Source organism: Elephantulus edwardii, unplaced genomic scaffold (genome assembly GCF_000299155.1).
Source record: "Elephantulus edwardii isolate Elephantulus edwardi_28Jun2011 unplaced genomic scaffold, EleEdw1.0 scaffold00266, whole genome shotgun sequence".
Taxonomy (NCBI): Eukaryota; Metazoa; Chordata; class Mammalia; order Macroscelidea; family Macroscelididae; genus Elephantulus; species Elephantulus edwardii.
In genome coordinates, this window is record NW_006400016.1 from 400,823 (window position 1) to 428,398 (window position 27,576).

General features: G+C 47.0%; 1 protein-coding gene across 1 annotated transcript in view; it reads right to left on the minus strand.

The window, feature by feature from the left end:
• WDR62 (WD repeat domain 62) overlaps positions 1-27,576 on the minus strand; it is a 46,758-nt gene that overhangs the window by 1,950 nt on the left and 17,232 nt on the right. The window contains exons 7-28 of the mRNA XM_006899708.1: positions 26,887-27,069; positions 25,706-25,866; positions 23,378-23,567; positions 17,935-18,072; positions 16,312-16,490; positions 14,655-14,746; positions 11,495-11,620; positions 9,937-10,004; positions 9,740-9,861; positions 9,098-9,173; positions 8,321-8,432; positions 8,169-8,232; positions 7,442-7,564; positions 5,677-5,810; positions 4,165-4,217; positions 2,760-2,975; positions 1,765-1,889; positions 1,407-1,510; positions 1,011-1,118; positions 630-761; positions 294-408; positions 24-165 (exon numbers count right to left, since the gene is read on the minus strand). Of these exons, the coding sequence (XP_006899770.1) occupies positions 24-165; positions 294-408; positions 630-761; positions 1,011-1,118; positions 1,407-1,510; positions 1,765-1,889; positions 2,760-2,975; positions 4,165-4,217; positions 5,677-5,810; positions 7,442-7,564; positions 8,169-8,232; positions 8,321-8,432; positions 9,098-9,173; positions 9,740-9,861; positions 9,937-10,004; positions 11,495-11,620; positions 14,655-14,746; positions 16,312-16,490; positions 17,935-18,072; positions 23,378-23,567; positions 25,706-25,866; positions 26,887-27,069 (2,763 nt within the window). The remainder of the gene's footprint in view (positions 1-23; positions 166-293; positions 409-629; positions 762-1,010; positions 1,119-1,406; positions 1,511-1,764; positions 1,890-2,759; positions 2,976-4,164; positions 4,218-5,676; positions 5,811-7,441; positions 7,565-8,168; positions 8,233-8,320; positions 8,433-9,097; positions 9,174-9,739; positions 9,862-9,936; positions 10,005-11,494; positions 11,621-14,654; positions 14,747-16,311; positions 16,491-17,934; positions 18,073-23,377; positions 23,568-25,705; positions 25,867-26,886; positions 27,070-27,576) is intronic.

The following is a 27,576-nucleotide window of genomic DNA, read 5'->3' on the forward strand; positions in this document are numbered from 1 at the left end:
AGGGAAGGAACCCCAATACTCACGTTAGTCCGGGCTAGGGAGGGGGAGCCAGTGCCTGCCCTTGGGACCTCTGCTCTGGGCTGGGTCTCCCCTTGGTCCATGGTCTTGACCTCTGAGGACTTTGTGAGGTACAAGGGCAACCCGGAAGGGAAGGAGTGGGTGAATCTGTGGGGAGAAACCCATGCTGGGGAGGCACACTCACCTAGCCTGCCCTGGGGGTCTGAGGGGACCCAGCCTGCCCTGGGTGGTCGGTACACAGTGATGAGGAAGCAGTCAGGGTTCTTTAGCTCTACCTGGGCTTCTTCTGCAGCTGGGAGAGGAACTGGGCAGAGATGCTCAGCCGGGGACTAAGGAAGAATTCCTCCGCCTCGGAGGCCTCCACATCTCTCAGTGGCCTGTGGAAGAGCTCTAGGAAGACATTGAGGGAACCTCAGAATCCCTTCAGCCAACGTGTTCTGGCCCCATGCAGACCCTCAGACCAGTAGGTAGACTCCCAGAAACCCCCATCAACAGATACAACACATACACCTCAGCTCAGGAGTGAAGAAAGAGAACCGTGCAACTCAGTCCCACCCCTACCTCACATCAGCACAGTGGGACAAGGCAGGGTTTAGAGGGGGAGGGCATACCCTCAGGATGGGCATTGGTAAGTGTCTCGAAATGGTGGCGGAGGAACTTCTGCTCAGGGGTCTGGGGCAAGGAGCTGCTGGGCAAGCCTGGAACGTCGGGCAGGACCATCTCTTCTTCTCCAGAGCTCAGGCCTTCTGAGAGGCGAAGGAGCAGAGAGGGAGGGGAGATGAGGAGGGAAGCTGGCAACACCAGGAGTCATGGAAGGCATGAGAAAGCAGAGAGCTGGCCTCACCTGTCACACAATTGCTGTCACCAGGCTGAGGAGGAAAGGCCCCACCTTCCAGGAGAAGAGATTGGGGCTTAGTGAGTTCCAGGTTCAGGGCTGATATGGGGCCAGTGGTTCTGTCCCCTAGACAAGCCAGACCCCATACCTTACATACCTGGTGCATGGGGCACCATCATGTCAAACTGAGGGTCGGGGGTGGGCTGTGGAGGGGAGTGGATGGCGGAAAAGCTGCACTCCAGGTCTGTCTCCAACTTCCCCAAGTCTGCAGGAGCAGAATGTAGGGGTGGGGTCAGGAGCTCATAGCTAGGATTTTTATGGGTGAGCCTGCTGTTCAGGGCCTCAGTTTCCCCAAATGGAATAGTACCCCTCATTTTTATGGACCAGCAACGTTACACATTGAGGAGGTGGTCAGGTGACAGCAGGGGCTGGGTCAGTTTTCTGCCACTGCCTCTCAGCTTTGGGAGATTTGCCATAGCACTCAGACTGGGACCTGGCTGAACAAGCAGGACACACTGCACCAGGCCCCGGGCCCAGCCTGCGTGTTACTCACTCTCAGGGCAGCTCTGTGCCTTTGAGCCAGAAGAGGACATTCTGAGGTAGGAGTCATCTTGCTGGTCAATGGGCCCCTCATCTACTTCCTGGATGCAGTACTTGCTGCAGCACAAAAGGAGTAAGTGGGGGGGGGGGCGGGTGTAACAGCTTAGATTGGGGCATGCCTAAGCCTGCCCAAGTTGCCCAAACACCCCTTCTTGCAGAAGCCTCATGAACCTGCAATGAGAAACTGAGGCTGTAGGTGAGCCCACTCCTGTCCTGTCTAGGACTCCCCAGGGCCTCTGGGGAGGTGGGGAGGACTATTTTCCTAGGGGAGACCTGTCCACTGAGGCTTCCTCTGTGCAAAGGACACCCACCTCTCTGTCCCCGTGACTAGCACTGGTATTTCCATGGAGTAGATGATAGGCTTGCTGGCCTCAAGCTCCCTCTGTAGGGGCAGGAAGGAAGGATGCCCACAGTCATTCTCCTGGGGACTCTTTGACTAGGAGATGAAGAAAATGCAGCCACTCAGGTGCCATGGCAACCAGGGCTCTCACAGGTCTCCAGCTGTGATACCAATGATGGTGCCATTCACGGTGGGTCAGGGCCTGGCCGAGGGTTTTCCCACCATGAGCTCATTCTGTTCCCCTCTTTACAGATAAGGAATGGGTAAGGTTTAAAAAAATGAGAGGAGGCCTATTAAGAGTCAATTTCTATGAAGATCAAGAACAGGAAGACCAATTTATGGTAAGAGGCCACGTCAGTACCTTGGATGGTGGCTGGGTGACCGACTCAGGGAGGCACAAGGAGGAATGTTTCTGTTTTGATTTGGGTGATCAATACATGGATTTACTGAACCCATAAATAAATTGAACAAATAATTATGATTTAGAAACATTTGTTAAAAAAACCAAAAACATTTATGTAGCAGGATGTAAAGGAATTATATTTGGAAAACAATACTGCTTGGGCACCTCTAAGGACCCAGGCCTGGTCTTACCACTGGAGCCTCATAAAAGCCCTGAAAGGAAAAGGTTGTTTTAAACAGCAATTTTTAAAATGGGGAAACTGAGGCCAAAGAGGCAAGGAAGCTTCTTGTTCCAGATCACTCAGCCAGGAATGAGCAGGCCAGGGCGCTCCCTCGGGATCTGGTCTGCTTTAGGGTCCAAGCTCTCGGCTCATCACCTGCTCTCCCAGAATACCTTCTCTGTCCTGGAATGCCATGCTGTCTTCTGGACCTGGAGCTTGCCCTCCTGTCCCCCACAATTTCACAGAATTTACTCTGCCTCCCTAAAGTGGGAAGAGTCAGCCCTGCCTTCAGACTGAGAGCTATGGAGGCTGCCATGGTGCTGGGGCTGCAGGCCTGGGGTACCTCATTCAGTAGGGTGGCCAGGTTCTGAGGCTCCAATGTAGTCAGCATAGAGTCCTCCAGGCTCTCAGGCTTCATAGGGGTGAAGTAGCAATCCAGGTCCCGGACATCCAGGATGGTTTTGAGTGGCTCCCGGTCAGCCCGCTCCGCCCAGCGGCCGTGGGGCTGGTAGCTGCGCTTGGCTTGGAAGGCCGAGCCATCCGGTATGTCGTCTCCCAGCTGAGGACACAGGACAGTTAGGCCAAGTCCACACTCAGGCTGGCGAGGGCTGCTGGCACTGTGCAGTCTCCTGACTTTACACATATTTTAAACTTCCAGATTCCTATTTTCAGCCCAGGCCTTTCCCTTAAACTTCAAAATCACATGTGCAACCACTCCACATTTCTGCAAGGACATTTAGCAGATACCTGAAAGTTAACATGCTATAAACTCAACCACGTCGCTTTTCCTCAGAACCTCAGGCTTCTCCATTCCTGTTATTCTTTCCAATTGTTAAGGCCCCAAGTCCTGGGATTATCCATCATCATTCTCCCTTATTCTGTCCCTTATACTCTACATGCATTTCATCAGCAAATTCTGGCCTCTTTGGCTTCTAAACATCCTTAAAATGTGGCCTCTTCATTTTGGTCCTATCACATTGCTTTCTCCCAAGACTGCTGCTTGGGAGACAGGAAGGTGGTTGTAAAAACATGCTCTGAAGCCAGCCTGCTGACATCCCAGACCAAGTCCTGATTCTTAGTGGTGTGACCCTAGATAAGTTATGTAACTTTCTAGGCCTCAGTTTATGAAATGGGGATGAGAAAAATTAATCTCTCAAAGGAATTACACTGAGCAGTGAGATAGTTACGGGTTTAGAAAATAGCCTACACCGGATGTAATTCTAATTGTAATATGCACTGATAAGGAAATGCTTGGGGGGGGGCCAAAGATCTAGTTATTCAGATGGTCCGACCTGATCTGTAGCATAGGGGGTCTCAGAGAGAACTTCCCTGAGTACCTGATTTAGATTTGAAGGTTGAGTAGGAATGAGAATGAACAGTTGTGGCAGACGGACAAGCACATGCAAAGGCGCTGAGGTAATCTCACTCCCCAAGTCTCCCCTACCTGTAGTCGGGGAGGGAGAGCTTTGGTCTTTTCAAAATGACAAGGTCTGACGTTGTTCCTAAAATGAACTCTCAAACCTGGGATTTAGGATTCTGCTGTGAGTTCCTAATCCACTTCCCCCAGCCTGCCTTGCCTACAAGTCAACAATTATTCCATCTTGATGTGGTCTAGGCCATTCCTCTCCCTTACTCAGCTCTACTTTCAAAATTGCTTTTGCTCTTGCAGATGGTTCTGACGGGAACGTTCCTCTCTGGGTTCTTCTCATTCTGGGGAACCCTCTTACCCAATTTCTTAGCAGACTCACCAGTCGTTTGGCCCAGAGTGGCAGTTTGCCATTGGTCAGCAGGCACTGAGGATCTGCAGAGACACAGGAGATCCATGAAAACAGAACACACACAGCAACAGACACATGAACAGCAGGCAGCAGCTCACCAGAGAAGTAATGCAGGAGTGACAGCACAACAAATGAGCTCAGGCTCACAAACCCTCAGGGGAATGTAGGTCTTAACAGTGGGATACAATGTTGTTCGTTGACCAAAACGGACCAACATTAACTAGAATGAAAATGCTAAGGAATATTAAATATTAGCAAGGGTGTGGGGGAACAGAGGGGATTGCTCACTGGGCTGGTAACTGAATCTTTGGAGCCCTTTGGTGGTTTCGTCTAGGTCCAAAGCCCACAGCCCAGCACCTGCTCAGAACCTCCATCCAAAAAATCACTCACACAGACCCTGGGAGGCAGCCTCATCCACAAAGTGTAAAATAAGGGGAAAACTTCAGTGCCCACTCTGAAACAAATGACTTTAAAAAGCTACTGTGCTCCTGGTTAAAAGATGTTTCTGTTTGGTATACATTGGAGAGGACACTGAGATTGGGCATAAGAGGGTGATGAGAAAAATTAGGATGAATCATCATCCTTCCTGTCTCCTCACTAGCAGAGCTCACCACCATGCTAAAGGCGACAGTTGGTCACTGTTTCCAGCCTCGGAGCTAGAGCAGCCCTGCAGTGGGAGCCCAGCAAAGCCTGAGCATATGTCCTTTCAGAGAAATTCTCGGAGGGAACGCTTCTCCTCATCAGTGAAGTCTCTGATGCCTGGAATTTAGATAGTCAATCTGCAACCAAGGGGCTGAGTCAAAGTAACATACAGAGAGGCAGACATTCGTGAGAGAGTGGCTGCTTATCAAGTTGTCAAGCTGCCCCTTGCTCCTTTTTCCCTGGACCACAGAATCTATCCTGGCTTCGTTTTCCTCCTGGGATATTCCCTTACTCTCCTCAGCTCTTCCTTCCTTCTGAGGTGATATTCCAGTGTGGCCTATCAAGATGGATCAGAAATGGGCACATGACTCACATGAGGATCGTGAGTTACAACTTCAGGACTTAGCCTGGAGTGATTAGGAAAAAAGGTGCCCTCTTCTCTGGGGAGCTGCGGGAGCCGGGGGGAGAGAAATCAATCTCCCATAAAGGGAGAGTCTGACTGAGAAAGAAGCCGAGAGAGAAAAGCAGAGCCCAGAGATGGAGAAGCCCGTGCTGGTGTGCCTTTCAACACCTCCTTACCCACAACCAGTCACCCCTGGAGTCAGTACTCAATTTTTTCCGTTAACACGTTGGTGCAAATGATGGTAATACATCGAAAAAAATGTGCTTCTAAGCACGGTCATCAATTTAAAAGTGTGCGGCAACGTGTTAAATGAACCAATAAACTCTGCTTACAACTTCCTGGGAGATGACTGGCCCCAAAAACAAAGTTGGGAGTAAAATGCTGCAATGATCCCGACCTTGACGAAGTTCACAACAGGGCTGGCCCCCTTTCCCAACCTGGATCCAAGCTTTCTTTGGATGGCGTCTTTAGCAGCTCCGCAGGTTCACACTCTTCCTCCAGCTCATCCTCTGTCTGTTCTCCAGGGTTTAGGGAGTGATTCTCACTGGGCATGGATGCATAGGTCTCCTGCCTAAAGCCAGAGAAATAGAGGGAAATGTGTGCTTGGGGGCGAGGGGGCCTCCCCTAGGACTTGTGCTGCACTTCTTAGGAATCTACTCTCTGCTGTGGTCAGCATGACTGCTAAGTCTCACCAGCTAGGTCCTCTCCATTAGAAACACATTTCTCCAATAAATGAGACAGAACAAAAGCAAGCCTCAAAAAAATAAGACACACTTTCCAAAAGCCACAGCAGTGGGCCAGAAAGCAGAGTGGAGCTGAAGTCCTGGGCTGCTGGTTTCCTATCAAGGGAGCAGGTGGTAGCAATGAGATTCTGGACCCTTTGGAATACAAGGTACAGCCCTAGAGGATGTGTGCTTCAAAACTAGGAGCTGAAGGAGCTACCCCTCCCTCGGTGTGTTTATTGGAATATATGGCCCCTGACAAGGCTTGGTCTTAAGAGGGGTCTTAGGAGCCTTCATGGAGAACAGCCAACTCCTATGACAGAAACAATCAGGAAGAGACTGAGAGGCAGGAAAGAGAAAACCCCAAACCTCCCACTCCAGATGAACCTCCCAAACCCAATCAAAACTAGACCATGAATTGCGCCAAGTAAAACTGGATTTGTGGCATAAAGATTTAAAAAAAAAATTTACAAGACTAAAATAAAGAACTTTCATTTAAAGAGAATTTTAAAAAATGCGGAACAACATCAAAAAACAGCAAAAATAACCAGGCTAATGATCTGATAAAGACTAGTGGAACCCCCAAGACTGTGGCCCTCAGTCATCCTTGGGGCCTGGGACAACTCAACCCTGAGATTCAACTGTTAGCCAAACAGGATGCCAGAGTAACACCATCAGGGCATTGCTTACTCCCTAGAATAATCAACCAAGTAAGACCAGAAGGACAACATCTGTCCAGAAATAGAGCTTACAAGGCAGGAAGGGATAAGGAGGATGGTGGCAACAAGAGTCAGAGAGAAGTGGGAGAATATGCAGGTATTTAGTTAGTGTTCTAAATAAGTGTATGCATGGTTAAGTGTAAAAATCAAGTTTGCTTTGCAAACTTTCAGATTACAGCAAAAAACAAACAAACAAACAAAAACAACAAAACCAAAAAACCCAAGCAAACAAAAACCAAAAACCCAAACCAAACTCAACAAACTATGAAACTAAAAGTCCTTTCTCCCCCGTTAAGAGGACATCTCTGCTCTGCCGTCTCCTCCCCTACAGCCCTTCCTTCCTGTTCTGTTCCCGCAGCTGCTGGGTCAGGACCGCTCTGGTCCCCTCAGGTGGTGGGGCTTCCCAAGCAGTGTTCAAAGGCTCTCTAAAGCACTGCATTTTTCTACCTAGAACTCTTACTGTATGCTTGGGTTTTATTTAAATGTGAAAGACAAGATCGTTTATTAGGAAAAGATACATCTCAGAGAGAAAGAAAGAGACTCTTGAGATGGATGACTCAATCTCCAGAAGTAAAGAAATGGTCATATGACACTGTAATTTTGTATCGAAAGTTTGTCCTCTAGGCTGCCAGTGCAACAGGGCAGAATCCAAGGCTGTTCTGGCTGTAGCTACGTCCCCAGCATCAAGCTCATGAAGGCCAGGACAGGGAGACACTCCCGGTGGATGAACAGCTGGGGGCTGGTCAGACATGTGCCAGCACCTGGGGTGGCTGCTCCACTTCTGGTCCTTTGCGTGCTGCTGCTGCTCACGGTGGTCTATCTCCAGCAGGTGCTGCTTCATGCAGTTGGTGATCTCCGGGCCAAGGTGCCAGATGAACACACAGCTACGGAGACCAATGAGGTGAAGAAGAGGAACAGTGAACATGGCAGCCACCAGGGTCACCACAGCTGACACCTCGTCCCTTAGCCCCTCTTCAAGCACACACTCTATCTGCTTAGTGCAGGAGCACCAGACCCTGTCTTGTCCCACACCCTGGGCCTGGGCCCCGGAACACCCTAGCCAACTAGGGCTTGCTCTGGAAGTAAGACTCAGGATCCAAGAGGGAGATGTAAGAAAGGGTCATGGTAACTCAAAGGGAGGGACAGAGCATTGATCAGGTGCAAAAGAATGTCTCTATATCATCTCATCTGATTCTCACTGTATCATTTACAAGGCAAATAGTGTCATCACCTACAGACAAGCACACTGAAGCTCAGAGGGGAAAGGACATGGCCAAAGCCCAAGGGGCATATCTAGAATCTAAACTCAGGGCTGGGTACAGCACTCTTCCCAAGATGGCACTGACCTGGGAACTTGAGAAGTCACCTCCACAAGGAGGCTGTGAGCACAGCGTCTCTGGTGTGTGACACCCCCTTCCCTACCCAGCAGAGGGCCCAGTAGAGACAGCGAGAGGCCCAGCCAGGGGCAGCCTCGCAGGCCGTTCCCACCTGTCTCCAGACACTGTGATCAGGTGGCGACAGTCGTAGGTGAACTTCATGCCAGTGACAATTTCTATAGGCAGACAGAGAACCTTCTCAGTGAGAAGGCCGTGGGGGTAGAGGATGGATGGACATCCTGTGGCGAACAGGGTCATGCTCACCTGAATGGCCGAACATCTTGGCAATGCACTCGCCTGAGTAAAAGTCAATCACTGAGATGCTCTTGTCTGAGCAACTCGTGGCTAGGAAGGTACCTGAGGGGTCCACGTGGACCTGCAGAAAGAAGATCCACGTGACCCTGGGCCTATCTGCTGCTTGAAACCTAGGCCAGGGATTATAATCCGTTGAGCTGGAGGCAGGACAATGGAATTTTGGGGTTGTCCTTCATGACACACATCCTGGTACGATTTACTTGGAACGTCTATACCCATTTCACAGGCGAAGAAATGGACCATAACAGTAGCTATAATGGTACTCAGGCCCCATGCTAAGCTGTATGTGCATGAACTTGTTTCTTCCACAGAACAATCCCATGATAGGGGCTGTTGTGACTTGCATCTTACAGGTGATGAAGCAGGTCACTGTCAGACCAAAGCCATGCTGGGGTCTGAGCTCCTAACTCTCCTCATGCAGAGGCTCTGAGTGTCCCCAACATTTCCTGGATCCCACGCGTCTGGGTGAGGGCAAGGAAGGAGAGGAGCCCAGGCTTTTCTAGTTTTTCCCACCACAACCTGGTGCCCCTTACTTTGAAGACTTGGTAAAGAAGGTAAACCACCCACCTTTACTCCACCCCCATTCCCAAGCCTCCAGGGTCAGGTGGCCTGAGTAGGTGCTGGCCAGTGAGAAAGTCTGTTTCTCTGCTCCCTCCAACAGCCTGGGAGCTGGGTGAGGTGCTCGAGGGCAAAGGTTCCAGGTAGCCAACAAGCCCTGCTCCTTACCTTCAGCAGAGAACCATCGTCACCTTGGGAGCCCTTGTAGCACTTCTTCTGCTTCCCATTCACAGTGTTGTAGACTCTGGGGAGGGGGTGGCATAACATAGTCCACAAGCCGTAATACACTCACCCTCCACTTCCAGCCAAACCTGATATCCACCTCTTCCAAAGCCCTTGTTACCTCTGTCCCCCACTGACACACAGTCTCAGGGATTGACAGCACATCTCAGGCTGAGGCTATCCATCTGGGTGTCTATTGAGTCTGTGTCCCCCACCATTCTGCATGCTTAGTGCTCAGCACTTGATTTGAATGAGCAAGTGACAGAGGAGGGAACCTCTGTACATGCCCTGTCCTCTGTACATTGCCCCTCCTTTCCTTCAACTCACTCCTGAACCTTCCCAGTCTTAGCTTAATAGTCTTCACCTCCTAAAAGCCCTGCCTGCCCCAGGGTGGGCTTGCCCGGGGGTACGCCTCCCCCATCTCAGCTCTGTGACTACTCTGTGCTACCCCGTCTGGTGAGCCCCGGCACTGTCCAGCTCAGGTAAGAACTACGGGAACATGGGTGGGATGCCTGAGTTACATCTGCACCTCTCAGTCACCTTCTACAGGGTCCTTCAGAGACAGCTCAGGCTGCGTCAGTGACTCACCTCACGTTACGGTCCTGGCAGGCTACAGCCACGTACTTCTGGGTGATGTCAATGTCCATGTCATACAAGGTGGTCTTCTCTGCCACATGATGGGTTCGGAAAAAATGTAGTCCATCTGAGGCCTGATATGGCAGAGAGGATCGTCATAGGATACCTGACAAGCTCCACCTCAACCCCAGGGAGGCTACCCACCACACCTGCTGGGCACTGCGAAAGTAGATACTCTTGTCGGCCCCACAGCTGATCATCTGGATGTCTCTGTTGCCTGGGGTAAGCGGAGGAGGAAGTATGTCAGGCAGGCCTGGCCCACTAGGCAACTGCACTGTAAAGAAAATTAACCAATTCCACCTGGGCAGGAAGAGGTGGGTGAGGTCAGAGCTGGGCTGGCTTGGAGGTAGGACACCGAAAGGTAGGGCTGCATGAGGTGGCAAGCACGACCCATGGGAAGAAACAAAGGCATACGAGAAGCAGCATCCCCCACGCGGGCAGCAGGGTGGAGGAGCAGGAATAAGGGGAGGCAGGCAGGTTGTCAGGAGGCTATGCCACCAAAAGTAATCATGCACACATGGGACGAGGCCCCATGCTGGGCCACTTGCCCACCTCTCCCTGAACGCTTGCCAACCCATCCCACTACACATCTTCCATATGCAAAGTGAGTCAGGACAGGGCCAGAGCTGAACTCACATGTTCTTTGGTGCCAAAGACAAAGCAGGTCTGAACCTAGTTTCCTCTCTGAGCCTCAGTTTCTTGATGTGCAATGGTCCCTATTACAGCGCTTTCCCCACAGTTGGTGTGTGAAGCCCTTGAACAGTGTCTGTCATATGGTCAGCACTGTAAGCATTCTTGTTTTTATTCTGACCTCTCAGAGTACCTTCAGGTCAGGGAACACCATATTGAATCTTTCTAGTCTGCAAGAATCCTTCCAATTTCCTCGTTGAAACTGTAGGGTTCTTATGTAGACTGCAATGACAGCTTTGGAAAACAGGCTTAGACTCTGGACCTATGACAATGTGATTCTGGGCAGGTAGTCTCACTTCTCTGAGCCTTTGTTTCCTCTGCTGTACAATGGAGGTAAGGAGTATCGGGAAGAACCACGCCCAATTCACATGCTGCAAGGTTCTTGCCTGGTACAGAGTTAGCTCCCCCATCAGCCCACTGTCCATCCCACCATCTCATAGTATTAGTACCTGGATTTCCTTTTGTGAGTCAGCAATTTCCTGATGTCAGTAATCAGGAAGTGGAGGCAAGAGGCATGTAAATTAGGCCAGGTCTGAGAGAACACCCTGAAGCCCTAGCACTGCTGATGATTTCTGAGGACAGGAGCTTCTAAATAGGACAGGAAAAGTCAGCTCTCAACTGATAGAAAAAGGTTATTATGTATGCCATCGAGTCTGAACTGACACATAGCTAACCCTCCAGCAGGTTTCCAGAGGCATCAAATTGCAAGGGATGAGACTGCCCATCTTTCTCCTGAGGAGCAGCCTGGTGGATTCAAACTGTTTGCCTTAGGGCTGGTGGCACAGCTCCTCACCCTGAGCCACCAGGACTCCCTCGATAGAAGGAGCTGTTTCCACTGACACATGATCCTGCCCACTAGAAAAGGCAGAGCTGACAGGGGAGAGAATTCTGATTTTGAAAATATTACATCCTTGAATTCAGAGCTTGCTCTCTTTTTTGTTGAAGCTACAGGGTGTTTCTGCTGTTACCTCTACTGAAGGAGCCCACCTAATGAGGTGCAGGAAGGAAGGGGCTTACTGGCAAACTTGATGGCCGTGATGGAGGAGGAGTGGTCATCCAGAGTCTGCTCCAGGATGTAGTTCTTCTCCACATTCAGCACGTGGATTAGTCGGTCCCGGCTGGCTGAGGCCAGCAGGGTCACTCCTGTCAGTGCAGAGGACACATTTGAATTCTCAGAAGGCGCTCAGGTGCCTTGGCCTCCACAAGAGCAGAACCATCGAGCTTTCCAGTGCTTGGGAAAAGAGGGCTTGATTCCAGAACTGCAACTAACCCATCCCAAAAAGTAAGTTGAAAAGACCCCTCCCACTATTCTGTGTGGTCTCTCCCTTGTTGCTGTTGTTGTGTGTGGTCAAGTTGGAATCAAACCATAGCTGACTCTCCAGAGGGTTTTCAGAGGCAGTAAAGCCCATGGGAGGATAAAGCCCATCCTTCTCCTGCAAAGCAACTGCTGGAGTCCAACCACGTGCCCTTGAGATTGCAATGCAGCTTCTTACCACAAGGCCACCAGAGTTGGTCTCTCCCTAGAGCCCCTCAGTCCTGGTGATCCACACTCCATGCCACTAGTTCAGGAAAAGGAATCATGGCAGATATCGGATGCCACTTCCCTTACACCCACACAGACATGGCATTCCTAACTGAGACAGGCATTCTTTCCTGCTGAGCCCATCTCCTGGGCATGTGAAGCCCTGCCAACTTCTGCCTCATCTGAAACCACTGACCACATAGGCCTGGTGTAAGCACTGTCCAGGTCCTACTGACCGCCCAACTGGCATGATTCTTTCTGCTGACTGAGTCTTCCCTGTTGACACCCCTTAGAGAGTACCTACCTGCTCTGGTGATGCGGTACCCCTGAGGCCTACCACAAGACCAGCAGAGGTAGACTGAAAAGAAGGCAATTAAAGACAATTTAACTTAGTGTGCTAGATGATGAAAGAAATAAAAAAATGTGGGAAAATCACCGTTTAATATCACCATCTCCAGGATACAATTCCATCTATGTCATATTCCTCCCAGAAAAGTATATCTGAATGAAATAACAAGGACATGGGCAAGTTCAAATTATTGTTGTTATGTGCAATCGAGTCGCTTGCGACTCATAGCGACCCTATGTACAAGAGCTCTAAACTCTGCTCTGTCCTGTGCCAATCGCACTGTCTCTGACACTCCCATCCCAATTACCCCAGTCACTGAATCGATCCATCTCATCGAAGGTCTTCCTCTCCTTCGCTGCCCCTCCACTCTGCCAAATATGATGTCCCTCTCGAAGGACCAGTCCCCCCTTGCAACATGCCCAAAGTATGTCCGACAAAGCTTCAGAATCCTTGACTACAAGGAGCATTCCAGCTTCACCTTCTCCAGGACAAACTGGTTTGTTCTCCTAGCAGTCCATGGTATATTCAATACTCTTCTCTAGCACCACAGCTCAAAGGCATCAATTCTCTTTCTATCATCCCTATTCACTGTCCAACTCTCTGATGCATAGCATGTAATTGTGAAGACTATAGCCCGGATCAGGCGCACCTTAGTCTCCAGCCTGACATCGTTGCTCTTCAGTACTCTTGATAGGTCCCTCACAGCTGACTTTCCCAATGCAATTCATCTCTTGACTTCCTGGCTGGTGTTACCAAGACTGTTGATTGTGGAGCCAAGCAAACTAAAACTGTTAACTATCTCAATCTCTTCACCATCCATACTGATGTTGCCAATTGGCCCCGTGGTGAGAATCTTTGTTTTCTTGATGTTGAGCTTCAATCCATATAGGAGGCTGCAGGCCTAAATTGAGGGGGGAAAAAAATCTACAAAATGACTGGCCTATTTTCTGCAGAATGCCAAAGTGAAAAAACATAATCCGAGGCTGTGGCAAGGGCCAGGATCAAGGTGATGGAAGAGTGGATCTGCTCTAGTACAAAATACTGGAACAACGAAGAAACCCAGTACAGGCCCCAGGAGCAGTAATGGTGTAATACAAAGTGAAATTTTTCAAATTTGATAAATAAATGGATGTTCTTTTTCCTAGGAGATGCTTGCTGAAGTTTTTCAGAGTATAAGGTGTCACATTTGAAACTTAATTCAGCAAAAGAAAAAAGTAGTAATTTTTTTAAGAGTAAAAATAGATTAGAAAGTTACATTCTGAAGGAACAGACCTCCCTCCTTGAAAGGAAATATGGAGGAAAGGCCAGTAGTAATATTTTTGCTGTTATTTATTATGTGTGTGTGGACATATACACAGAGAAAGAGGGAAGGCAGATAAAAGTATGCATGCAGTCAGAGTTAGACAGGACTGAAATGAAGAAAGCTTGAGAATCTGGATGAAGGCTATGGGGGCATGCTCTTTGTAAAACTCTAATTTTTCTGAAGGCTTAAAATGTTTTCAAAATTGGTTTCATTAACAACAGCTACTATCTTCTTTAGAAGATTAACTCATCCATCCATTCAACATTCACTTCATTCAGTGTGAACACTGTAGGGACTGGGGACCAGCAGTTGAGTAAGTCAGGCCAAGTTCTGGTCACACCTATCTTGTTTTCTTGAGTCCGAGCCATTCTGGTGCCAGGGCCCAGCAATTGTGGTTATTAGGTGCTGTGGAGTCGGCAAAGGTTACAGTACGGTAACCTTTCCCTATCCTGTGTCACCTTCGTTATCTTACAGGCGCGAGCCCACTGGTGCAGTCATTGTGTTGAGGGTCTTCCTCTCTTTCTCTTTTTCAAGTATGGTGTCTTTTTTTTTTTTTAATTTTATTATTTTTGTGTGCATGTACCGTCAAATCAGATCTGACTGGTACAGGAGGAGATTGTCCCTCCTTACCTGGCAGAGCATCTGGTGGATTTGAACCGTTCGCCTCTGGGATTCTAGTTGCAGCTCCTTGCCACTAGGCCACCAGAGCTCCCCAATAATTTTTTATTTTATATTTTATGGTGTCTTTTTTTTAAGTAACTACTTCTGACAACATGCCCTAACCATCTTTGCCTCTACAGAGCATCATTGCCTCTACAGAGCACCCTGGCTGCACTTTCTCCAAGACATATTTGTTTGTTCTTTGGACAATGGGGGCCCTTATAAACACAGGATCTCAGCTGCCACCCATAATCCCACTAGATGTCAACTAGCCCTCTTCATGTGGCTCTGCCAAGGAAACCACTTCTCCACCGACTTCTCTGCAACCCTACCACAGGCTCACCTGTCTCAGGCTTGGAGTACTCCAGGCATAGCACTTCAGCATCATGCGCCTCCACCTTGAGCAGCTCATCCATGAAGTGAAGCTCATGGATCCTGGGAGATACACAGTCAGCTATACCTTTTCAGAGCCCTGCACCCAAGCCCCAGGTACTCTGCCATAGCTAGGAAATGTTGAGCACCCAGATAGGTGATACATGGATTCCCCTGCACCCTGGTAAACCACTTCAAGATGCCCAGTCACATCTGCTCTCGCATTATAAATAGAGCGATTCTAAGCCTGGTAGCACTTCAACTGACACCCAGCTCCTTGGGATTCCATGAGCCAAAATACACCCCCAAGGAAGCTCCTCTGTCAAAAATTTAGGACAAACCTCTAGAGGAACAGGGGGGAGGGCAAGCTGTATCAGAGGTGGCCCTTGGGGATAGAAGTGGAATAAGAGGTCCTTATTAAAGCCTCAAGTCTTAATTTTCCTTCCAAATGAAGTTGGACATAACAGGACAGTGGGGAGTAAAGTAAGACACTCAGCCCTTTTCCTGCACTCTTTCTATGTGATCTTAGCTAGCCACTAGACCTGTCTTGTCTTGGTTAACGAATCTGAAAATAGAGGTCATAAGAGCTTAGATCACAAATCAGTCGTTACATGCAGCACTCGGTCAGTGTCTGGCCTGGGGGAAGAGTCTACACCCGCGCAGTCCCTTACTACCATCCACGGCACCATCAATGTAAGCAGCCCACCAGCACCTTTGGTTTGTATTACATAGTGATTGATATAATTCTCACCCTTTGAAAATCATTACATTTTATAGAAAAGAAAAAAGGTCTACACTTTGTGCTGTTCTTAGACAATAAATAGGAAGAAATGACAAATTTCAAATCCCTGGTGCTGCACGGTGGCTGCCCCTTTATGGGGTACATACTCTTCAGTGCCACCCTGTGCCTCCCATCCTTCAACAGCCCCCAACACTCAGATGATACATATCTTTTGTCAACTTTCATTTGATCCCTGGGACAAGGCACATGTTCTGCCAGCATATATTAGGCTGTTAACATCCTGAAAAATCCCTGCAGGCCTCTGGGCAGGATAAACAGCCTGAATCCTCAAATACACTGTGCCCCTGATCACGTCCAGGACTCCCGAAGCTCTACCTGGCATCTTCTCATACAGTTCAGCAGTGCTTGCTGCGCTTATTGCTGTTAGTTGCCATCAAGCTTACTACAACTCCTAACGGCCCTGTGAATAACAGGTGTGAATTCTGTCCTCGTCTGTGCCATCCTCACGATCTCTGTAATGAGCAAGTGCACATGGTAGTCATTGTGTCAATCCAGCTCACCGAGGGACTTCCGGTCTTTCACAGACCACTCTGCAGAGTGGTCCCACCTGGCTAATGAAGCACCACTGCATCACCACAGGTGCCTGCCCACCTGTAACATCACTGTGGCATTCACACAGAACAGCTGTTGAGGTCCTGCAAAGTACTCTGATCTCAGTTCATTTAGAAATCCTTCCTCAGCTTAATTAAACTGCACGGTGGCTGGCTCCTGGATTGTTGCTTAAATTCCTGATGGGCAGCCAGAGGTGCCAGGCCAGCACAATCCCCACCACCCTCATGACCCAAGCTGGGTGGTGCACATGAGACACCGGCCAGGGCCCACTTGCCTCAGATTTCCACTTCGGTCGCCTGAAGCCAGGTGCTGGCCGTCAGGACTGACCTGCATAACTCGCACCCCAGCTTTCACGTCCATAGGCATCCCATTTTCGTTCCCCCGATCCGGGAAGTGTGACATATCTTGCAGGTGCTGGATATCATTCTCCACATACACTACCTTCAGAAGGGTCTGCAGGAAGGAGAGGACTGAGGTCAGTGCTGGGAGCAGCTCAGAGGAACCTCTGCAAGTTTATTATGCCTTCCCAACAGACAACATACCCAACAGTTTCATTCACATAAAGAAATCCAATTTTCAGCTGGGAGCTTTACTACTACTGCTGCTGCTGCTGCTGCTGCTGTTACCCAGCCCCCTTATAAAGCTAGATGAGACTGTGCAAATCAATTCTGGTCAATGAGATGCAAGTAAAGCAAGTAAGCACCCTTCAGCTTCCTCTCCTGTGTTGCTGCTGGCAACTTAGATGTGATAGGTGGCTCTCCAGCAACCATCTTGGATCATAACCTCAAAACAGCAGAAGAGTGAGCTAGAAGGTTTCTGAACTAGTTGCCCCCAGATTGTTTTTATGAGTCACAGAATAAAACCTTTTACCCCTTACTTGTTTTTTCTACTGTGCACAGCCAAATATAATACATCTATCATAGAAGAGAAGATGGTAGTGTTGGGGGTGAGGGATAGAGTAGGAAAGGAGTATCTGATATATACACCTTGCATTAAGGGCCTTTTCTGCTCTTGCTTCTGCCACATTGATCTATGTCAGACCCTTCAACTCATCAAGCTCTTTCCCATCTCAGGGGTCTTCACACAGGCTTTTTCCTTGGCCTGGAACACTCTCACCCACCCTCTCTACTTCTCTCAGTCTTCCACATCTTTTCCTCCAGGAAGCTGCCCCACACACCCCAGGTGAGATCAGATGTCTGTTATATATCAAGGCACTTATCACACCTGTGATTATACCATAACCTGTTCTCTGTCTACCTCCCTCCCTGCCACTAGACTGTGGATATCACAGAGGAGGGAGAAGAGTCTGTGGTAATCACTGCCGTATCCCCAGCATTTAGCACAGCACAGCAACTGGCTCAGATCTTAATAAACACTATATAAAATAAACATCTATATAAATAAAGGAATGATTCAAATCTCAGCTTCCCAGATACGTTCCCTCATTGCTTTTGTAATACCAACCATTCCCTCCAGTTTCCAATTATGATTCACTCTGGGATCCTGCCAGCATTCCTACCCCAGGTTCCACTGTATGGCAGCTACCTAGACAGAAGTCTCTGCCTCTGGGCCCATTAGATGGACTCTTCACGAATTCCAATTCAAGACTTGGGGAGCACTTCTCTGTTCAAAGTGTTGGCTGCCTAGGGTGGTGGTATCCACACATGCTGGAGAGCAGAAGCTGACTGACAGTATGCAGCAGAGAGGCCAGATGATGCTACATCAGAAAGCAAAAGGAGGAAGCAAGAGGAAGGGAGAAAGAAGTGACCCACTTTGGTTCCTGGTTCTTATTCCTACTATGATCTACCACAGGTTCTAGAAGACTTGCTCGTGCCCCCATATCCAACTTTAAAATAGGGTTTTGTTCCTATTAACAGGCAGTCACAATGACACTTACACTGCTGAAGACATTTTTCTGCCATTGAGTGTTAGAGCTGCTATCCATGTTCCAGAAACGGATGGTGTTGTCTGATGAGCAGGTCAAAAAAGAGCCTGATGGCAGACAAGCTCTCTGATCTTCAAACTCAGGATACACCTATATTTCTCAGAAATAAGATAAAGAGTGATCCATTACAACCAAAGTAAAGAGCTTTATGATACACTGTTATATATGGGAGAAAAAGAGTAAACAGCAGATAAATTGACAGAGTGTGATAGCGTCTATGTTAACTAAAAAATAGTTTTTCTAGCCATTGTGTTAGCCCCTGTTGTGCGGGGGCATGGTCTCCAGCTACAGTAATTGCAGACACATGATCCTGCAAATCATCAACAGCTGTAGGACCAATATAATAGTGATATCTGCACTATGAGAGAAGGCAGTGTGTGTGGAGACAGTGGTAGGGAGAGGGTGAAGAGACTGTGACAAGGTGTAACCAAAGGAAGATAAAGGTCACAATTAAAGGTTTTGCTTGCTGGACAATTGAAAGAAAAGTTGACTTGTAACTACTCTGAGATAAAGGCCATAGTTAAAGGTTTCTTTGAATGAAGGTGGGGGGTAGGCTGTCTGTTGGGAAGGGATGAACTTGTAGATGTTCTGAGCTGCTCACAACAGTCAGTATTTCTCAAGTTTAAAGAATTAAAGAACAATTCTTCAATTGTTTTTGAATAAGAAAAATTCACCTGGGGAACTGTCACTTCAAAAACTAGCTTACATGTTCATTCTACCAGATATCCAGACCTGAGTTTTCTGCTGTGAGGGAAAACTCACTCCCCCAGATCAGAAGAAAAACAGCATTCCAAGTTTTCCCCTTCATTCTAGTACTCCTAAGAGCCCAGAACCTGGGCCTATACTGGTTAGACACTCCTGAAGAAAAGTATGGGATAAAGGTGGAGAAGACCGTGGTACCTGTGGCTTGCCTCAGCACAAAAGGGAAGCTGAGCAGAAGCCAATTCCTTGTGAAAAACTGAGATTAGATTTGGTCTTTATTAAGAGACTCAAGAATTTGCTGGTTTTTATAGGTTGCTAGTCACTTTTCTGGCTCAGAATAGAGTGTATCAACAGCACAAAATATAAATTAGCTCCAATAGGGAAAATATATTTCAACTAGAGTCCTGGAGTTACAAGAGAATTCAATGCCCTGGTCTGCTTTTTAAAATAGCTAGTGGCATAAACAGTTAATGTCAGAAACAGTTCACTTCATTTTTTTTTATTGTTGTTGTTATGTGCTGTCGAGTCGTTTGCGACTCATAGCGACCCTATGTACAACAGCCCTAAACCCTGCTCTATCCTGTGCCAATCGTACTGCCTCTGACACACCCATCCCAATTACCCCAGTCACTGAATCAATCCATCTCATAGAGGGTCTTCCCCTCTTGCGCCGTCCCTCCACCCTCCCAAGCATGATGTCCCTCTCCAAGGACCTGTCCCTCCTTGCAACATGCCCAAAGTATGTCAGATGAAGCCCCAGAATCCTTGCCTCCAAGGAGTAGCTTGGTTTAACCCTCTCCAGGATGAATCTGTTTGTTTTCTTGGCAGTCCATGGTACATTCAATACTCCTCCAGCACCACAGCTCAAAGGCATCAACTCTCCTTCTGTCCTCCCTAGTCATTGTCCAACTCTCTGATGCATAACAAGTGATTGCAAAAACCATGGCCTGTATCAGGCGCACCTTAGTCTCCAGAGAGACACCGTTGCTCTTGAGTATTTTAGAGAGGTCTCTAACAGCAGACTTTCTCATCGCAATATGTTTTTTGATTTCCTGACTGCTGGTGCCAAGAGTGTTGACCGTGGAGCCGAGCAAACTGAAGCTGTGAACAATTTCAATCTCTTCGCCATCCATCCTGATGCTACCAATTGGTCCAGCGGTTAGAATCTTTGTCTTCTTGACATTGAGCCTCAGTCCATACTGAAGGCTGCAGTCCTTGACCCTCTGCAACAAGTACATGAGGTCCTCCTCAGTTTCAGCAAGCAGGGTTGTGTCATCTGCATAACACAGATGGTTAATAGATCTTCCACCAATCCTAACACCACGCTTCTCCTCATAGAGCCCAGCCTCTCGGATAATCTGCTCTGCATACAGGTTGAAAAGGTATGGAGACAGGACACATCCCTGGCGTACACCCTTCCCAATTTTGAACCATGCAGTGTTACCCTGCTCTGTTCTGACAACTGCCTCCTGGTCCAAGTACAGGTTTTGCATTAGCACGATTAAATGTTCTGGGATTCTCATTCTTAGAGTCAGCCACAGTTTGATATGATCCACACAGTCAAACGCCTTTGCATAATCAATGAAACATAGAGAGACATTCTTCTGGTATTCTCTGCTTTCAGCTAAGATCTAACATCAGCTACAATATCCCTATTACCACGACCCCTTCTAAACCCAGCCTAGACTTCTGGCAATTCTCTGCTGATGTGCTGCTTCAGTCGTTTTTGGATAATCTTCAGTAGAATCTTGCTAGCATGTGAAATCTATTATATTGTTCTGTAGTTTCCACACTCTGTTGGGTCACCCTTCTTTGGAATGGGAACAAATATAGATCTCTTCCATTAGCTCTTTAAAATTCTTTTTTTCCAACAAAATGTATATAAACAGATGGTAATAAGAAAGTTTTAGAGAAGCCTGCTTTTAACTGTTACTAATGGAGCAGTACTGCCCTGTTCTCAATTGTATTTCTGGTTTCCTTAAAGGAAATAATTAATAACTAATAATTAATCTTTTGGTCATCTCATTTAAAAAAAATGCATTCTATATTTCTGAGTACCAACTCTGTGTCAGGCTTGGTGCACCTTCCTGTATGAACTAAGGATAGGGTGAAAAGCACTCATTGTGACTTCTTAGGACTGAATTACTGCTGCTACAACTTTTGCTCATCTGCTGAAAAGGAAAGAGGAGGAAAGGCAGCAAGTCCATTTCAGTGAATACTGTGAGAAAGAAAGAAAGAAGTTATAGATAAACTACTTAAATTGGCTATGTTTTGACCTTTTGTTCCCAAGGAAATTTAAATATATGACAATGGGTGGGAAATATTTTCCTATAATAACTGTTTAAAATATATGTAAATAAATGCAGAACATTTTTGGAGAAAAACAGAGATGGAAGGAATACACAGAGTACTAAAAAGAACTGGTCAACACGGAACCATTTCATGAGCGCATATGGTCAAGAACCAACAGGAATGAAAGAAGAAGCTGAAGCTGCATTGAAAACACTGGCAACAAGTAAGGCTCCAAGAATTGACAGAATATAAACGTCGGTGTTTTAGTACACAGATGTCGTCCTGAGGTGCTCACTTACGTGCTAAGACAAATGGAAGACAACTACCTGGCCAACTGACTGGAAGAGATTTTTTGTCAATTGTTCCCATTCCAAAAAAGATGATACAATAGAGTATAGAAACTATCAAATTAGTATCACATGTAAGTAAAACCATGCTGAAGATTATTTAAAAATGGCTGGATCAATATGTCTATAGGGAATTTCCAGAAATTCAAGTTGCATTCAGAAGAAGCCATGGAATGAAGGATATCACTGTTGATATCAGATAGACCTCAAATGAAAGCAGAAAATCCCAGAAAGATGTTTACTTGTGTTTTATTGATTATGCAAAGTAATTAGATTGTGTGGATCATAATGAATATGGAAAACACTGAGAAGAATGGAAATTCAAGAACACTTAATTACGCTTATGCAAATCCTGTACATAGACCAAGAAGCAAGTGAATGTTGGACAATGAATAAAGAAGATCAAAGAATAAATGTTTTTAATTTGTGATGTAGGTGAAAAGTACTGAATGAATATACATATTGTTGTTGTTGTTGTTTGATCCTGTCGAGTCGTAGACGACTCATACCGATCCTATGAACGAACAGCCTGAGCACTGTTTGTACATAGAGTTTCCGGAGGCAAGCCATTTTGGAAGTGGACTCCGCTCCTGCTTCCAGGCTTGATTTAGTCAGGAAGCTCCAGCCAACAACACTGTCCACCTAGGTACCCATTACCATGATTGGCACATCACTGTCACAGTCTTCAGCATCACAGCAACCAAGAGTTACCTCTGTACAGCAACGCACAGACCAGTGCTATACCACCTTCGGCTTGGTAGCATACTAGAATATACATGCTAGGAACCACCAAAAAACCAAACACATCTATCTTGGAGGAAGTGCAATCTGTGCTCCTTTGAGGCAAGGATGATTGAGACTTTGTCTCACACACTTTGGGTATATCGTCAGGAAAGACATTATATCTGGAAACAAAGGGTCAGAGAAGGAGAGACCTTCAACAAGATGGGCTGACTGACATAGTTAACTGCAACAATGGGCTTAAGTAAGCACGACAGGGATCATGAGGATGGCACAGGATAGGGCAGGGTTCTGATCTGTTGTTCACAGCGTGACTATAAATTGTGGTTGACATGATAGCACTAACAATTAAGGATAACTTTTAAAGGAATTGTTGTTGTTGTTGTTGTGTACCAGTGAGTCAGAACCTATCCAGAGCTGACCCTCTGGCGGGTTTTCAGAGGCAGTTAATCATTTGGAAAGAGATTGCCCATCCTTCCATGGAGCGGCTGGCAGATTCTAACGGCATGCCTTTGGGACTGCAGTGAAACTCTTTTACCACTAAATCACTAGAGCTCCTCTTTTGTTGTGGCGTTGACTGCCGTTGAGTCAAGCACAACTCCTAGCAATTCTATGAACATAAGACCTGAAGCCTTCCTATAACTATTGTCATTTCTCAAAGTTCATACAGTTTCCAGAGGCACGTTGTTTAGGAAGTTGATGCCACTCCTGCTAGAGGGATGTCTAGTTCAGCCTGGGACATAGAAGTCTCTTCAAAGTCTTAAAAACACTGGTGTTTGAGTCCTCCCTCATCTCCCCAAAATACTGATGTAACTATGTAGGGTTCACTCTGGGTATGCACACTGTGAAGAGGTTCTATCTCCCAGAGTGAGTCCAGCATACAGTCCACAGTCTAGCTGCTATAAACACTATGCAGAGGGGCCACAGTCCTCTCCCACAAACGCTCTGTAGACAGGAGGAAGAGCAGAGCCAGCCAGGCCAGACTTGCATGTCCTCCCCAATCCCAATATATACACATCTGGCCTCTTCTTTTAGAGGGAGGAAAATATCACTCTTGGAAATGCTATTGAACAATGTTTGCAGGTTTACAGCCTAATCCTGCCATCCGAATGTGAGCTCCACGGGGCAGGACTTTTTGTCTATTTTTATCCCAGTTATGTTTCCAGCACCTAAACCAGAATCTGGGACATAGAAGGGCTCATTAGTCATCTGATGAAGGAACGGCTGAGTGGGTTTTCCCAATTCTACATAGGCTTACCCTCACTGAGACCCCAAATCAGGGCTAAGCAGGAGTGGAGAGAGGGAGAGCTCACCTCCACATTCCAGACGTAGGAGCTATGGAACAGGTCTGACCACAGCTTGCTCACTTTGTTGATATCCTTGACATCCCAGATGTAAATGCTGTGGTCTTTATACACACAGGATAGCCACTGGTGGATGGGGTCAAAGGTCATCGCCACTGTGTCTGGGTATACTGCTTCTGCCTTCCTGTGGAAGAGGAAGCTAACAAGACCGCAAGGATGATAAATCACCATCAACATCCGTGTCAGTGGTGACCGTCACCTTTGATGACCCTCAAGCAGTTTCTTGCCTGGCAATGCTTTCCCTTCATCTCTCTCACTCCAACTCCACCTCTCCTTCTCTCTTCCTTTGTTTTGCTCCTAATACACAGAAGCTTCTGTTTGGCACCAGAAGGAATTTGAATTTTTTACTCTTGTTATCATTTCTCCTCACCTCATCTCACCCAAATTTCCTTTCTTTCTCTCTATTTCTCTGCGCTTAGAAGGATAAAGGAACATGCATACCTTAGCTCTTCTTGGCCTCATCAACAAAGGATCAAAACCTGTGCAGGGGCCTGGTGAACCACCACCAGAGCCTTGTGTCACCTGCACATAGGTTAGAATTTACAGAGCATTTATTAAATGGTGAGCTCTGGGTGTACTAAATACTTATAGCTACCACAAGAGGCAGGTACTATATTTTACAGATGAGGCAACCGAAGCAAAGGTAGGTGCAGTGACTTACCTGAGGTCACAGAGCACACATAAAATGTCAGAGCTGGAAAGCCTGGCTATTGAGACCCAGTTCTCTCCATAGCTGACTCCTTTTCACCAGAGAGGCTTCCTACCAACATAATCCTGACTTCCATGCCCTTTCCCTCCTGACTCCTGCTTTATTTCATCACAGCACTGACTATATGCTTGTTTTATTACTGAGCTCCCTCACTAGACTTAGAGCTTACTCTGACGGAGATTTTGCTGCCTCATTACAGCTGCATCCTGCCCCAAGGGGGCACTTGTAGCTATTTCATAAATGTTTGCCACATAGACAAATGATGTTGTTAGGTGCTGTTGAGTAGAGCGCTCACAGTGAAGCAACCTAATTAACAACAGATCTGAACCCTGCTCATCCCTGCACTCTGCATCCTCTTCATCTCTGCCCATTGCTACAGTCAGCGTGTCAATTCATCTCTTTGAGGGTCTTCCTTTCAAGCATGATGTCTCTCTCCAAGGAACAGCATTTCCATGCTCAAAGTATGTGAGATGAAGCTTCATCATCTCTGCCTCCCAGGAGCACTCTGGCTGCACTTCTTCCAAGACAGATCTGTTTGTTCTTTTGGCCGTCCATCGGGCATTCAGTGCTCTTCTCCAGCACCACAACACAAGGGCATCAATTCTTCTTCTCTCACCCTTAGTTACTGTCCAGCTCTCAGATACACAGCAAATGATTGAGAAAACCATGGCCTGAATCAGGTGCACTTTAGTCTTCAAACTGACATCATTGCTCCTCCGTAATTTGGAGCGATCCCTGACAGCTTGCCCAGTGTAATAGGTCTCCATGAGCTCCTGACTGCTGGTACCTAAAGTTGTTGATCCAAGCAAGATGAAATAATTAAGTTTCAATTCTTTCTCTATCTAACATGATGTTGTTGTCCACTGGTTCAGTGGTGAGGATTATGGTTCTCTTGATGTTGAGATGTAATCCATATTGAAGGCTGCAGTTCTTGAGACAACAAATGTCTAAAGTCCTCTTCACTTTCAGCAAGCAAGGTTGTGTCACTTAACATAGGTTGTTAATGAGTCTTCCTGATGCCAGATTCTTCACAGAGTCTAGCTTCACAAAGGATTTTGAGACAAATACAACATTTTGGGGCTTGTTTTTTTTTTTCTCCACAGCAATTATGATACTAAATACATCATTTTTGTGCTTAGACAGTTTTTCTTCTCCACAGCACTTACGATACTACTGGAAATTATTTGTTATCACCTTTTTAAAGAAGCCTTGGTGGCACAATGGTCAAGTGATAGGTTGCTAACAATCGGTTGACAGTTTGATCTCACCTAGTGATTCTGTTAGAAAAGAGCTAGTAATCTGCTCCCCAAAGGATTCTTGTCTAAAACAGTGTTCTCCTCCATCACATAGGTCACTAAGAGCCAAAATGAACTTGACAGCATTTATCATTTATCTGTTCATTTTCTCCATCAGTCTCACTTCCCATGCTGTGGCTTGCTGCTGCTTTGCCCCAGGTCTAAAGCAATTACTTATGTCTACGGGATAGACAGATGTGTGGACAAATGGATGGACATCAGCACAGACCCTGAGTGTTCCTTCCCCTCGCTGCCCTCCCCAATGAGTAGTACCTGGGCTCCAGGCCTTGGGCCACATCTACCCCGAGGTAGTGAGGCTTCGGAAGGTTGCTGAGGTACTGCAGGCTGTGGGCCTGGAAGATGCGAACTATCCCATCTGTGCAACCACAGAAGATGAGCTCTTGACTGACACAGAGGCAGGAGGACAGGGAGACCTGTGAGGACAAAAGGGACCCAAGTAAACCATGTGTTCCATGCGGCCTGGCCCAGGGAAGTAGGGATTGACAGAGATGCCGTGGTCCTTGAGAGAAACCTTATATAGTTCCTGGTGTCTAAGAAGCCTATCTCAAGATTTCAGAAATCAGAAAATAGTATATATTGTCTATATTGAAGGAAATATGCCAGCAGGCAGGCATGAACTGGGCAGAGCTGTTGGTGTTTGCTGCAGAGGAATTTGGCTATGCATGAAAACGTTTCAGCAGATTACTACTTCAGATAGATCACTTGCAGTAACTACGGTGAACTTCAGCTTAAACATTATTCCCTATCACTTAAAAAATGACTTCAAGGGAGCTCTAGTGGCCTAGTGACAAGAAGCTGCACTGCAATCCCAGAGGTACACAGTTTGAATCTACCAGATACTCTGCTGGAGGAGGGACAATCTCCTCCTGCACCAGTCAGATCCCATTTGATGGTACACACACAAATAATAAAATAAAAATGAAAACAATTATTTTATCAGTAGTAATTTAGCATTAATTTAAAAATTCAGTCTTCTCAACAGCCAAGTGAATTCAATCAAGGAAAATGTAAACTGACCCAAACCCCTCCTTCTCCAGCAGAGCATCTGATGGATTTGAACCGCATGCCTCTGGGATTGCAGTGTAGCTTCTTGCCACTAGGTCACCAGAGCTCCTTTATAATAATTTTTTTAACCAAAAAGAACTATACAAAATCCACAGACATTTAAATGGCAGGGGGAAAAACTAAATAAAAGAATGACTTAGCAATAGATTAAATTATTCTTCAGTATCTGAAATAATCATAATCTTGACCCCATTCTAGGGTTCCAGTGAGGTCAACAGCAGTTTTCCCATTTTCCAGTGGCTCTGAGAGTGAGAGTCACTCAACCATAATAACAAGTAACTCACCCTGGACCAGACAGGGCCTCTCTGGAGATAATGCTGTGGGGAAAAAATTTACCCAGACAGTTGCCAAAAGAGATGGTGGGATACCTTCAGGTTGATCCACTTTTCCAGAACTCTCTTCTCATTGAACTGGCAGAGGAGACCCGAGTAGGACACACAGAAGGTATTGCCTGCCATGCGTCCCTGGCCACAAGCCACGCCACAGAAGACATTGTTGTGGAGCTCGCCCAGGATGCCCGAGCGCCCTACCAGAGGCACTGTACCTGTAACCTGGAGGGAAAACAGGGCCCCATGAGACACCGCTCACGTGGTTTTTACCGTAGCAAGGCCATAAATAGACTAGTCATGACTAGAGGACACAATAATACAGGTTAATAGTAAAACTAAGTACAGAAGGGGAGCCCTGGTGGCCTAGTTGGGTAAAGAGTTACATTGCCAACCAAAAGGCATGCAGTTTGAATCCTTCAGCTACTTTGTGGGAGAAAAATGGGGCAATATCCTCCTGTGCAATTTCATGCCTCTGAAAAGCCTCCAGAGGGTCAGCTAGGAGTGGGTCATCTTGATGGTACATAACAAGCACAGCATGAAAGAAAACCAGAACAACTACTAGTGGGTGGTGGGATTAGAAGCAGCAGCTCAAGGTAAAGTCTGACCTTTGGGTTGTGGGTCCGGGCAAGGGCTACAGGTCAGCATCTACAGAGCAAGCTTGGAAGAAGTCAGATCCCGCAGGTCCCAGACAATATGCCCCCAAATCTCAGGTAGAAACAGCAACCCTGA